Source organism: Platichthys flesus, chromosome 8 (genome assembly GCF_949316205.1).
Source record: "Platichthys flesus chromosome 8, fPlaFle2.1, whole genome shotgun sequence".
Lineage (NCBI taxonomy): Eukaryota > Metazoa > Chordata > Actinopteri > Pleuronectiformes > Pleuronectidae > Platichthys > Platichthys flesus.
In genome coordinates this window covers 11862044-11876485 of record NC_084952.1, presented here as the reverse complement: position 1 = coordinate 11876485, position 14442 = coordinate 11862044, and the positions used below count along the sequence as shown (strand labels likewise).

At 44.3% G+C, this 14442-nt stretch overlaps 1 protein-coding gene across 1 annotated transcript in view; it reads left to right on the top strand.

Moving 5' to 3' along the window:
* LOC133958770 (dedicator of cytokinesis protein 2-like) overlaps positions 1-14442 on the top strand; it is a 98481-nt gene that overhangs the window by 80823 nt on the left and 3216 nt on the right. Inside the window, exons 29-46 of the mRNA XM_062393731.1 lie at positions 651-729; positions 836-936; positions 1215-1273; positions 1381-1529; positions 1822-1907; positions 2391-2547; positions 4240-4280; positions 6531-6621; positions 7514-7624; positions 8471-8560; positions 9558-9662; positions 10984-11125; positions 11508-11589; positions 11691-11775; positions 12745-12831; positions 12986-13162; positions 13873-13956; positions 14038-14175. Of these exons, the coding sequence (XP_062249715.1) occupies positions 651-729; positions 836-936; positions 1215-1273; positions 1381-1529; positions 1822-1907; positions 2391-2547; positions 4240-4280; positions 6531-6621; positions 7514-7624; positions 8471-8560; positions 9558-9662; positions 10984-11125; positions 11508-11589; positions 11691-11775; positions 12745-12831; positions 12986-13162; positions 13873-13956; positions 14038-14175 (1864 nt within the window). The remainder of the gene's footprint in view (positions 1-650; positions 730-835; positions 937-1214; positions 1274-1380; positions 1530-1821; positions 1908-2390; positions 2548-4239; positions 4281-6530; positions 6622-7513; positions 7625-8470; positions 8561-9557; positions 9663-10983; positions 11126-11507; positions 11590-11690; positions 11776-12744; positions 12832-12985; positions 13163-13872; positions 13957-14037; positions 14176-14442) is intronic.

Below are 14442 nucleotides of genomic sequence, written 5' to 3'. Positions count from 1 at the left end.
CAAATGTGGTATAAGGTAGAGGCTGCTCCCCTCCGGAGTCTCCAGACACCAGAGATCCCAGTTGTCCCTTGTTGTTTGAACTGCCGGCTCAGACGGATGCTGCTGAGTCAGCCCGGGATGAAGCAGCCATGTCTGAAGAGCACGGGGGTCACGAGCCCTTTGAACTGCTGCCACAGGTGGGCGTGGTCTAGGCCGTCAGGAAACCCCAGAGGAGAAAAGCCCTCAACTTAAAATGACACATCTATCATTAGAGAGCAGGAGCTGAAGCAGTGTGAGGACATGAAGGACGAGGATGGGGAACGTCTCTCTAGGGTGGACAATGTGATGGTTTAGGGGTTTAGATGAGCACAGTCTTCCAACTCACGAGGGGTCACTGGGCTGGCCCACTATTGATTAGAGGGTGTTGGCCTTTTCAAAGTAAATGTCCTGACGAGAGGTTGGGTGTTGAGTCCATGTGAGCGTTATCTGAGACGGTTTAAAACCATGGGTGGCGTATGTTCCACTCATGAAAGTAAATTCTCTTGTGCTAATGAATTTGATATGTAAACCAGCATTGATGTGTTTCACCAGAGAATATCATCTGATTCAGTGCGGGTGCAGTATCTTATTAATCCAAAGTTCCATCAACAAGTGTGTGTGTGTTTCTTCAGGGTGTTCCTGAGAGCCATCAACACCTACGCCGACACCATGAACCACAAGTTCCTCAATAACGACGACTTTGAAGTCCAGGTCAGTGTGTTTGCGTGTTTACACCAAAAGCTGTATCTTTACCGCTGCTCTTTTTTTTTTGTAACTTCAAATCTCTTTTGTCTTCCTCTACCTCCTCGCCGTCTAGTTGTGGAATAACTACTTCCACTTAGCCGTGGCGTTTATTACCCAGGAGTCTCTGCAGCTTCAGCATTTCTCGCCGACCAAAAGGAACAAGATTCTTGCCAAGTGAGAAGAGGCCGTATAATATCTTTATTTAGCAGAGCCTGCCCTGGCGGCTCAGATGAAACACTCCCTGATTGTAATCTATTTTTGTTTGTGTTGACACCCCCTGCTGCCTATTAACACCACGTGTTGCCCGCACGTAGACATTCAATTTAGTTTATGTTGGAGCCGCATTAGCACAGTGTTATCTCCCCCACTGGGCTGTTTAGGTCTTGAGGTATTGATCCACTCGTTGGAAAGTAAGAGGCTGATTTTCTGTGTATTTGCTCTGTTTATTTCAGATATGGAGATATGAGGAGACTCATTGGTTTTGCTATCCGTGACATCTGGTACAAACTAGGTGAGGAAATCTAGTCTTCTAGTCCGTTCTCGTTCTGGGTGTTTACCTTCATATTAATACACACTGTCCCTCTGTGTGTTTGTGTGTGTGTGGTTTGTGTCGTTCAGGAAGCCATAAGATCTGTTTCATCCCCGGCATGGTGGGTCCCATCCTGGAGATGACCCTGATCCCAGAGGAGGAGCTGAGAAGAGCCACCATTCCCATTTTCTTCGACATGATCACCTGTGAACACACACACTCTGGAAACTTCCACAAGGTGTTAACACACACAAACACACAAGCATTCAGGGACACATCCTGCTAAAACACACATAGCCACACGGAGACATCAGCGGAAACACTGAAAAATCATTCATGCAAACACAAAGTCTGCACTCGTGCTCCTCCATCGATTTCCTGTGACTTGAAGCATCACAGCAAAGTAAAAGGGACGCCTTAATTACGCTTGCATAATAGATTTTTGTTCTCCCTCCTCCTCTCATTTGCTTTGTTCTCTCCATTTTGTCTCCCCCTGTTACCTCCTCTCCATCTCCCTGTTTCTCCCACAGTTTGAGAACGAGATTATTCTGAAGCTGGACCACGAGGTGGAGGGCGGAGGAGGCGACGAGCGATACATGCAGCTGCTGGAGACCATGTAGGCCTGAGTATTAAATATGACTTCACTCGTTAGAGGACAAACCTCAGCCAAGGCCCACTGCTACACGTACACAGGCTTCATTATCTGATGGCTGTCAGGACGTGAACAGGATTTCAACAAATAAGTTTAAAAAGTGTTTTAGATACAACTTACCAGTCGCACCGTTGAATTCAATAAAAATTGTAAACACTTGATATCAGTTCCCTATATGGGCCTGATGTCAGTTGTTTCTGTGTAATCTTGCAAACGGACAGAGGGGAACACATAACCCCCTTAGCCAAGGTAATTATACTAGAAACTAATATAAACAGGTACAATAAAGCAGTGGTGATTCAAACACGTGATTTTTTTACATGGTAAATAAATGTTGAGTTAACTTTTTAAAACAAGTCACTGGCGTCTCAGCCGTTCACCGAACACGAAGGCAAACCCTTTGTCAGACGTCTCTGCTGATTGACCTGTGGACGTTTGTCCCCTCAGCCTCCTGGACTGCGCTGCCGAGCAGCTCACCCTGAGGCCGGAGGTGGAGCACTTTGTCTCCCTGGTGAAGGGACTCCTGATCCGTCTCCTCGACTACCGCACGGTGATGAGCGACGACAGCCGCAACAACCGCATGAGCTGCACCGTCAATCTGCTGGTGGGTCCCGCCGTGTATCGGAAATGCATCAGTTAGCTTGCCCCCCCCTCTTTTAAATACCTGTGGGAGCTTCAGATGTTCCAGTGAGTACAGGGCACTAACGGAATACCAGTTTTCATCCAGGAATCTCAGAATCTCTGGTTTTCTTTGTGTTTCTCTGATGCTCGGAGAATCTTTGAGAATCTCCTTTATGCTGACCAATGTGTCTCTCCTAGACTTGCACCACAGATTGCATTTATTGAATAACCTTGTAATTCATGCACCTTTTATTTCGCTGTAGATTGGTACGGCGCGGCAGGGAGCTGCTCATCTCACACGCACACACATCGATAAACTCATTATTTTCTGAAAGAATTAACTCAGCTTCAGCTAGTAGAGAGTTTGTTCCGAACAGATCTCATCATTGATCTCATCCACACGCACCACAGATTTAAAATATGAGCTTGTCTTCAACGCCGAGATCTTTATATTCCCTTTTCCCACATTAATTTCTTTGCTGATCGATCCAAAGCAAAAGATCCGCCGGTGTTTGGTCTCTGACTCTTTTTGCAAGCGGTTGCATCAGCTCCTGTCTGTTCCACATCCTCTCTCTCATTTGATCGCCTAATCAGATTCCCCCCCCCCCCCCCCACGGTATTCTCAGGTTTAGAAACTGATCCCCTGTCTTCCCACCTTGCGATTGTCTCCACGTCAGATCGAATCATAACGTTTCTGAGACGCTAGCGTTCAGTATCAGGATCAGATCAAGTGGATGTGAGTGTGTGCCGATCTCTTCATGTATTATGCTGACACACAGCGGAGGTGTTTGTGTCGTGGCTGCCCATTAGCTATTCTCTTTCAGTTGTTTGGCCGACTCAGAAAACTCCCCTCTGCGGATTTTCACAGTTTCACTTGGGGAGAACACACAAACACACACACGCACACTAACTCACATTTGTATTTGATGCCTTTTCAGCCGGTACACTGGAGCGACACATTGAAACACACACCCACAGCGTTACCAGAACCACTGCCGTCCTTCCAGTGACACTTATTTCTGAACAGCTGCTTTTTGTGTGGTGTGATGATAGTGTAGTTCTACTGTATATTGTGTTGTTGTATATTCTAAAGATGCAACAAAGGCGACTGCCATGATGAAACCATCTGATCATAGCCTTCAGCCGAAAGTTGAACTTTTTAGGTGAAAATACATCAGTGCCAACAACTCAAAATTGAAGCATGCTGATATAAATATATGCACAATATGCTTTGCCTTCAATGAAATACAGTGAAGGCAAAGGCAAACACCAACCCCAATGTTTTTGCGATTGTGTTTGTGTTATTGCATCTGTTTCCCTAATGCTCGTGATGGGAGGTGAGCAACATCAGTTAGTTCCATTCTACTGTTCTCTGTAGATGTCATTAAACTTCATTAAACTGGGAGTTCGGCCTGTGTAAATTGTCCTCGCTCACACTCCCACACATTAACACAACAGGCTGTCAGGGGTATACAATAAAACACACACACACAACAGTACTGACTACACACAAAACTTCAACCGTTGCAGTGAATCATGGTGATTTTGAAAATCTGTCTCTTTCTCTTACACACACACACACACACACACACAGACACACCTACACAGACACACATACACAGACACACACCCAAATTAATTCACACTAACCCAACTCCTCTTTTTTGTTTTGCAGAACTTTTACAAGGACATCAATCGTGAAGGGATGTACATCAGGTATCTGACTTTGTATACGTTTTGCATTGTGCTTGCATGCATTTGCATGTGCACGCACGTGTGTGTGTGTGTGTGTCTGAGGGCGTGCACATGTGTTTGGCTCCATAATCTGACAAGGGATTATATGAGTCCCACTGAATTAATGTCAAAATCCACGGGATCAGCTCTTAGTCTGACTGGAGAGAGAGCGCAGGGAGGAAGAGAGACATCATGGGGGTGAGGAAGGGAGCGGTGAAGAGACAGGAGGATGGAAGGAGAGAGAAAGAGAGGGATAGAGAGGGAGCGAGGGGCAGGGAGGGTAACAGATCCCGTCAGGTCCTTCAGTGCATTGCTGGCAACGGATTATGGCTGTAATTAGTGATCGGAGTGTGTGAATGGGAGCTCGGCTCCGTGGCTGGTCAGCTGCCTCCGTCTGTCCTGCAGAGAATATGGAACCACTCGGGTCTCTCATTAGTTAATGTGAGCAATCAAACATGGTTTAACACTGCACATGTGTTGTATAATTTAGAATGATATCTTAACCCTTATACTAAGATCTGACTAAATTACCACCGGCCATGCAACAAAACCCAAATCCAATTAAGTTAAGGTCCTTTATAGGATATTACATTTACATCTTAATTGCTCACATTCACAATGGGGACCCGGCTGTATATTGTGCATGCTACGTAACACTTGATGCTAATGTGACTCCTCCATATCACCTCATCCTGAGAGTTACCTCCTCTTATAAATAAACCTGATTATGATGGAGAAAACATCATTTTCCCTGCACAGTCATTCAGAATTTCGTTCTTTCTCCACAATAGCGTCTATTTCACTCAACCTTCACAATGAAGAACCTCAGAGTCGTCCATTCAGAACTCATTATTGCATAACGTAAACTGTCATTGCTGAAAACTGAACTTGCTCAGCTCAGGATGATTCATACCTGATCTCCTATTCAGCAAAAATATTCTTTGAAAACAGGCAGTTGTAGACACAGTGAAAACAAAACAGGTGCTGTGTCCCTGTTGCTACATATGTACTGCATGTTAATCACACAATCCTTATTGGGCGGCTGTGGATCAGGAGATAGGGGGGGGTCGTCCACTAAGCAGAAGGACGTTGGTTTGATTCCCAGTCGAAATTGTCCTTAGGCAAGATACTGAACTCGCTGAATTGACTCTTAGAACTCTGCACTGCATATTGTGGGTGAAGAATGACATTTACAATTTAACCAGTGAATTAAATATATTATTTAACACTTTATATTTCATTTTTTTGTCTTGTGAAATCGCTGCGGAGCTGATTCACCTGTATCTGCCAATTCTTTCAAATCTAACAGCTGTGATCTGGGCTCTATTTGTTATATTGTATGAAAACAGTGTGCATCAACAACACACTTCACATTTATTCCTTTTTTTTATGAGTTGAGTATTGTTGCAGTAATCGCGTCAACACACTATAGACCCATAACCCTCCTATAATAAAAATGTAGTGCGGTTCAGTTCGGAACGTTGTTGTCATAATTCACTTAGAAGAGCAAAAAAAGTAGCAAATGTTTTTTTTTTGTTTTTTTTTGTTGTTACTTCACACTGTCAGCAGCAACACAACTGTCCTAACTGACAGATAAAACAGGATCTGCAGCCAGACAAGTGTTGGGTAAAGGTTTGAGAGGAGAGAGCTAAAGAAGGAGGAGATTAGAGGAGGTGAATTAAAGACAGTTGGAGCATTCAGGTAGAAACGATACGTGAATGACGTGAGAGTGCATCCACACTACCCAAGCATACAGGGAATCATTCAGTAGAAAAAAAAAAAAACATTAAATGTTAATGGCTTCGCTATGAAGTTGAGCCTCTGGCCAGGTGGCAGCAAGTTTCCTCCAGACAGACGGAAACAGACGCACATAAAGATCGAGATTAAAAACAGAAGCAAGTAATTTGGCTCATCTGAAACCTAATGTTCCCGTTTTTCTCTCGTTAAGCTTCTAAACGCTGTTGGGCTGCAAACCTCTGTCACACCATGCAAGAGACATGAGTTCAATTGTGCTTGTGTGTCTGTGTGGGCTCTTGAATGACCTTTCCATGTTGTGGACACGTTAGAGGGCATATTTAGGTGCGTGTGAGTGAGCGAGAAAGTGACACACACGGGATTAATACACGCTCTCACTGTACAGGTGCTCACGTTGCACGACAGCGGCATCTAGTGGAGCCGTGCATACATTGCACATGAAATTGATGCAAGCTCTGTTTGTGTGTCTGTCCTCAGGTACCTTTACAAATTGAGGGACCTTCACCTGGAGGGCGAGAACTTCACAGAGGCAGCATACACACTGCTGCTCCACTCTCGCCTGCTCAAGGTGGGATGCACACACACACACACACACACACACACACACACACACACACACACACACACAGGGATATGTCCTTGGTTAATGCTGGATCCCGTGTCTTGCTCCTCCTAACCACTTCTCTCTCGGCCACGAATAATAGTTTTTTCTTTTTATTAGCTGATAAATGGTCGCTACATCGTTTATGTCCAAATGATGAAGCTCCAGGTTATTTTATGGCGTCGGCCACTGCTGGTGATTGATGCCGTGAGCGTGTGCGTGTGCTCAGGTTTGCGTGTGTGTGTCTTCTTTTGCATAAGTCTGAGTGTGTGTGTGACCCCTCTCTCGTTTCATGTCTTTTATGGGACACTTAGAGGCTCACAGAGAGGGACACGGGGGGGGTAGAGGGGGTCATCTCTGGCTGTCTCTCTTCTTCTCTCTGTCTAGTATCATTACATCAAAGCAAGTGAATTCTATAATGTTTTTCATAATGTCCATTCATCCTCGGTGTCGGTCGTGTCATGTCCATTTCCCACTAATAGAAGGAGCGGGCTGGAACACACAGATCTAATCCTCTCCCTCACCATTCGGAGCCGAGAGGACAGCTTGGAATCCCTTATGTAGTTTTGTGTTTAGTTTTTTAATTTACATAATAGAAGATGAATTATTGTCTCATTTCTATAATAAATGATCTTTGTGTAACTGGTTGTGTGCGCGCGCTTCTGTTTAGGGCTAATGTTGATTTATTACAACGGTGAGAGCTCTCCTCTTGTTTCAACATGATGATCTATGGAACGACAGATTGCATCTACTTTCTGGTTCGGCGATAAAAAGATATATATAAGTGCTGCACTCTATCTCACTTTTTGCACTTGTCCTTCCTCCCACTCCCCTCTCTTCTGTCCTGTCGCCGTTGAAGTGGTCGGACGAGATGTGCAGCCCCCAGTTTGAGTTCAGCAGCTCCGACACCCAGCGGCAGCTCAAAGAAACTCTCTACGACACCATCATCGACTACTTTGACAAGGGCAAGGTCAGCGTCACTTTAGATTACTGGATCCGCCATCGTTTTTCTCTTATGTGATGATTTGAAAAGATGTGTCCCGGGGGATACCTCCACCCTGAGCCCGATAGTCCCCTTGAATTCAACCAAGCTGCACTGAATTTCACTAAAATTAAGCAAGATCAAATGAAGTTTGTGAAAATGTAAAAAGAGATATCTGATCTTGCAATGTTAAAGGTGTATTCTGGGCGCAACAGTCTGTTGAAAGTAGTTTTTTCCACCAAAAATGGCTCAAATTGTTCTTCAAGTAAAACACTGGAATACCCCTGTAAGAAAGTGATGTGAAAATTCTGGAGTCACCTCCTGATCCAAATCTACACCCAGAATTCAAAGGGGGGTTCGTCCCTGAACCTGTAGCACTGGGGTGAAAACATAAGATCCTTGTTTGATGTAATTAAAATTAGATCTTTCACTCTGGAAAAATAGTTCCTTCTTTAATACCATGTTCAGCAGCTCATTTCACATATCTGACAGCTCTTACAGTATTCCCTGCTCAGACTTTTATTTTGGAAAATATTGCTCTATACTATCATATATTCAGTGTTTCTAGGATAAGACAGCTGAAATCACACCATCATTGTGTCTATGTTGTGTGTTGGTGTCAAAATCGCTTTGTATTCTCCATCCGTGTCTCACGTTCTCTGGAGCGGCGGCAGAGACGCTCTCCACCTCCTCCCCAGAGGCCTGGAAAGAGAGATTCTCACAAGATGAATTCCCACCATGCGCGACAGCTGCTGTCGAAGGATTAGCAGATGGTGTAACGAAGGACACTTCTGTTTCTTCTCCTCCTGTGTGTGTGTGTGTGTGTGTGTTTAGATGTGGGAAGAGGCCATCACTCTGTGCAAGGAGCTAGCGGAACAGTACGAGAATGAGATCTTTGACTACGACTTGCTCAGCAAGAGACTGGTAACGCACGACTCTCTCCAACCTTCATGTCTACTTCACAACAATCAATTGGTTTTCTACATATTTTGTTATTGTTTCTTCATGCAGCGCTTTGTTCTGAATATTATTTATAGATGTTTCATGGGTTTGTCTGAGGGAAAGTGATTTATTAAATTACAGCAGTTTATTCAAGCAGGGAATAAGCGGCTGCTGACCTCTTGCTAAATTCTGTCTGTGAACACTGTTTGAACATCTGTTGAATAGTGTTGCTTCGGTCTCTGGCTTTTCACAGTAAAAATAAATGTATCCAAATTGTCCTGCAGCTTGTGTGCTGCACAGCCGGACGCGCTGTCTGAACCTCAGAACATATTGTTCCCAATAACAACTTCCCACTCCCAGTATGTGATCTTAACTCTCAAGCCTTATCAGTAATTCAGCACAACCAATCATCCATGTTTAAAAATTCAAACTTACTTGAGGGGGAACTTCCTCTTTTTCGGAATAGTTCCAATGTGAGCCTCCTCTCCTCCAAATCTCTGATTCTACATCGTCAACAATCAGTAACATGAGACACCCCCCCCCCCCCCCCCCCGACCCTCCTCACTCTGTCCCACTTCTCTTTCTTTTGTTTCCCTTCTTCCGCACCATAAATGAGGTGATTCCTTCCAAACCTAAAAGTAGTATCCATGACTCCTCTGTGTCCCCTTCACTTCACCCCCCCCCCCCCCCCACCCGCACAGAGACCAACACTCCCATCAATGGAAAAATCTCTCTCTCTTTATGTAACTCGACAGTGGCTCCACCAGCTAATGCTGAATTTACGTGGTTATATAAATGACAGACATTACCCTTGGATGCTATACACTTTATTTTGTCTACTCCGTCTATCACCTTCAAAAGGCCCGACTTTCTGCTGAGTGTATCTTGGTCATTGGCACAGGCTGATGAAGCTGCTGCGGCTGCACACTGTGCACATCTGAACCTCTGTCTCTCTCCATCCCTTGGTCGCCCTCTGCAGGAGAAACAAGCCAAGTTCTACGAGAACATCATGAAGATCCTGAGGCCGAACCAGGACTACTTCGCGGTGGGGTACTATGGACAGGGCTACCCTCCATTCCTCAGGGTTAGTGTGCAACATTCTCGCTTTCCAGAAAGTAGAGACACACTGATTCACACAGCACACACAGGAGTGACCAGCGGTGGAAAGCAACTAACTTTGTTTACTCAATTAGTAAAACTTTGATTGTTGTATTTGTTTTTTTCCACTAAATGCGCCTTAATACATCCGCTCTAAGAAATGTCTACAGATATTGTACTCTGTACTCCACTATATATATATATGTTTGACAGCTTCTTATTGTGAAGTTACTCTGTATATGGAGGTTTCACATATAGATTTTAGCTTTTAGTATACAACACATCAATCGTCTCACCACTTCTCAGATTTATCCTCTGTCAATGTATCTACAGCTGTAAATATAAAGCAGGTCAAACTAGCTACACCTACAGAAGCTGTTCACACACTGTATTAATAATTTGATGTAGCTACAGAGTGCACACCTCCCTCAAGGGCAATGGTCCGATTTGCCAAGTTAAAGAAAGTGTAAAGAAATTCCTGGATCTGCTCAATTTCTGAAATCTGCTCCATGAGTGAACTGGTCCTCTCTTGGACTCACACTCCACCCTTCCACTAAGTTTTAATAAAATCAACTTTAAATCTTACTTTAAACTTAAACTGCATTTTGCTGCTACTCTGCTTATGTAGTATTTTTCATGCAAGGCTTATATTTCCAATGCTTTTTCATTATCAGCAGCGACTGGAGCTAAGCTGTTAAAATCTGCAGCAGTGGACAAGTTTCTGAACACATCAGCAGATAGTTAACAGAACGGGGCATTGGGTACCTTATGGGAAACATTGAGGATCTGTGGAGGGAGTTAAATCTTCTTCTGCTTTTCCTCCGTCCGTTCAGTAGATGGGGTTAATCAGCTGTGGTCGGGGGTGTGACCCAGTCAATGGGTCAGCTACAGAGCAGAGAGAAAGTGAGCAGACGAACACAGGCCCACGTATGTAGTCTCTGCCAGCTGGAGATGGACAATCCCATTGAACACAGCCTAGATAATAAAGAGAATATTCACATAGAGATAACAGGATACACTGGGGTTAATGAGGCCATTAGTAAGTGAGTAAAGCTTATTTATCATTGCACTTTTATGGAGCATTAATAAGGGAACCAGAAAATAAAACAGGGGCACATATTTTCAAAACTAGATAGAAGAGGATTAGACAAATACCGATTTGAATGAATGAAGCTTCCAGCTGCTTTTTAAAGGCGTCATCGGTGACAGCAGATCCTTAAGCATTAAGAAGAGATGTACACTGGTGCCTGACCCTGCAGGGATGTGTTATCATTCTTGTCACCAACAAATGTCCCCCATGCCTCCAGAACAAGGTGTTTATCCACCGGGGGAAGGAGTATGAGCGCAGAGAAGAGTTCCAGAACAAGCTCATGAGCCAGTTTCCCAGCGCCGTGCGCCTCAACACCACCACCCTGCCGGGAGACGACGTCAGGAACTCGCCGCTCCAGTGTATCCTTGAGGCTGCAGAACACACAGATGTACATTTTTATGCACATGGAAAGAGGAGAAGGTAAACCCTGTGAAGCCAGGCTCGCGTAGAAATGCAAGAGAGAATGTTTTATTTATACACATGCAGCGGCTTTGGGATTGACGGGATGAGGAGATCGACTCAGAAGAAAATACCAGGGGGCCTTTCACCCAGCAACAATGCAACTTGCTCAGTCATCAGATGTGTATTAGATCTATTTTATCTAACAGATTTGGTGTGGATCTAAACTCAATTCGGGTTTACTTTATTTCCCAGTGTCCCTCAGCTATCTGACTGTGCTGGGATATGGAGATGCTCTCTGTCACGTCCGGTTGTTTGATTTCCTGACAGATGTTGAACCAGACATCCAGTGTTTCACCGTGCAGCCCGTCCTCGAGATCCCTCCTCGCCTGAAGAACAAACCCGTCCCCGACCAGATCATCAAGTCTGTCAATCCCATCACTTCGTCTACATGTCAAAATCGAAATGTCTGTGAAATTATTAGATAGAATTGAAAAAAGCATTGACCCCTTTGGTTTTCTTCAGCTTCTACAAGGCCAACTACGTGCAGCGTTTTCACTACTCCAGGCCCGTGAGGAAAGGACCCGGGGACCCGAACAATGAGTTTGCTGTGAGTGATTTTCTTAGAGTAGATACATTTATGAGCACAGGGACAGTGAAAATATTCAAGAGGCTGTTGTTTACTTGCCCCTGAGCAAGGCACCTTACTCCCCCAACATCTGCTCCTCGAGCGCCGTACATGGTCGCTCACTGCTCTGTGTGTCCTGCACCAGATGGGTCAAAAGCAGAGATTAAATTTCCCTATCTGCATGAGTGTGCCTTTGCATGTCTGAGCATGTGTTTGGGACAAATAAATGCATCTTAATCTTAATCTTAGCATTTGAACCTTGCTGTTCTAAATGAGACCCTGTTTTATAAAATAATAGGATTTATCAGCAAAGTGCAGGATGATTATAAGATAAGACAAGGTTTTACTGGAGAATGCAACATAAGTCTCAGGTATTAAAGTATCATAACATTATAATAGAAAAAAACACCACCAACATTTCCTCCTCTGAACTCAATTTAAACCCTGGTCCCTGTGGTGGAAACCAATGTTCCTGCAAAGCTTTCCGTCCGTCTCAGGGGGGAAATACGGTTGAAATGCGGCTTACGATTAAAGAAACTTAATTCGATACCATACTAACATCGCTACCACTGGTACAATTTTACAGTGTCAGTAGAAAGGAGAAAACCCATAATTAGATAAAGCCAACCAATTTCACAAAAGGAACAACTGTTGAAAAACCTGATCAAGATAAAAGGAGAGTAACTGAGATGAGTCACAGCAAAGTATAGGAGCAATCTGTTGGCTATCAGGTCTGTGCAGGGTCTTGTGTATAAGAACAAGGGTTACTACAGCAATTCTATGTTTTTTTTATAGTATTTGATGTGTTTATATGACCATGGTTATTTACAGAACGTGTCTGTGTGTGTGTGTGTGTGTGTGTGTGTGTGTGTGTGTGTGTGTGTGTGTGAGCGTGCATCTGTGTGTCTGACTAAAGAACTTCTCTCCGTCCTCTCCATCTTTTTGTTTTAGTCGATGTGGATTGAGCGCACAACCTTCACAACTGTGTACAAGCTGCCAGGGATCCTGCGCTGGTTTGAGTCCACTGACATGAAGCATGTGAGTATTTTCTCGGCATGTCACGTGTTACATGTTTGAGTTGTATGTTGACTGGGAGATCTGTTTCCTCCTGTGTAACATGGCCCCCCCTGCTCCTTCATCAACTCCTTCCTCCTTTCCTCTGCTCTGTCATCTTTCTCTCCACCTCCCCCAGACCACCTTGTCGCCACTGGAGAACGCCATAGAGACCATGGAGTCCACCAATAGGAAGATCCTGACCATGATCAACCAGTATCAGGCTGATTGGAGCCTTCCCATCAACCCCCTCTCCATGCTGCTCAACGGCATCGTGGACCCGGCCGTCATGGGTGGCTTCGCCAAGTATGAAAAGGTGATCTACAATCTGTCTCCGGCTCCATTTATAATCTAGTTAAAACAAGGGCATTTAGTCGACCAGGTCATGACTCCTAAAGGAAACAGTCACGGCTCAATGCTCACTATTGAATAAAGGCCTTAATGTGGGTTGAATAGAGATTAACGGTCATAGGTTAGAACATTGATCATTTAAATTGGTTTAATTTAATGTTTTTAACGTGTGTTATAACTAATTGGTGGTTGCTTTATTATTATTTTTAATGTTTTTTTTAGAATAGTGTAACATCAGTGGAGTTGAAAGTATATTTCATCTTTTCATTCAAACTTTGAATGAATGAACCACATATTCCCTATGTGGTTTTGTTTTTAATTCAACTAGGACTGCTTGGATTTTGTTTAATTTCTAAGGCACTGTGATGAAAGATTGAAATACTGTTTATGAAGCCCCCCCGACAACGAAGAGACAGCTCCACTGCACAGACTATTCTCTCATGACGAAACCATTTGAATTAATTCTATAACAATCATCAGTTTCACCTCCTTTCGACCTCGACAGGAGTGTTAATTCTGCAGCTCAAATCTAGCATTAAATGCAATGAATGTTCACCATGAAATATCGGGAGCTCTGCCCCTCGAACACCGTGGGGAGAAGCCTGTGACTGATTTAAGTTTCCGAGCAGGTGAAACAGCTTAGATGAGTTTTTTTTCATGTTTCCTCTGGATCAGGCCTTCTTCACCGAGGAGTACAACGAGCAGCACCAGGAGGACAGAGATAAACTGCTGCGCCTCAAAGACCTCATCGCATGGCAGGTACATGTACAACAGCACATTTCAGTTTCTTCTCCCTCTTTCTGCGTGTCCCTGCTGACGCCACGACATTTGTATTCATAGATCCCGCTACTGGGCGGAGGGATCTCCCTCCACGGGAAGAGAGTGAGCGAGGACCTGCGTCCGTTCCACGAGCGCATGGAGGAGTGTTTCAAGCTGCTGAGGAAGAAAGTAGAGAAGGAGTACGGAGTGAGAGAACTGGTGAGAAACAAGTTTGACTAAAATCACGTTTCTCTGTAATTAAAAAAACGTGTTTCTCTCGGCAAGACTGGATACAGAGTGAGAGTGGTAGAGCTGCGCTAGTGAAGCTCTAAATGAGCTGACGCGGGCGAATTTCAATGATCACAGTTCCCACAGAAAAAAGCCTCAGAGCAGAGTGTTGATGTGGGATTTGTACCTTTTTAAATTACTCCACAACCAGAACGGGGCTCGGATGATGTGATTGGGGCTAAATATGGTCATTACCTT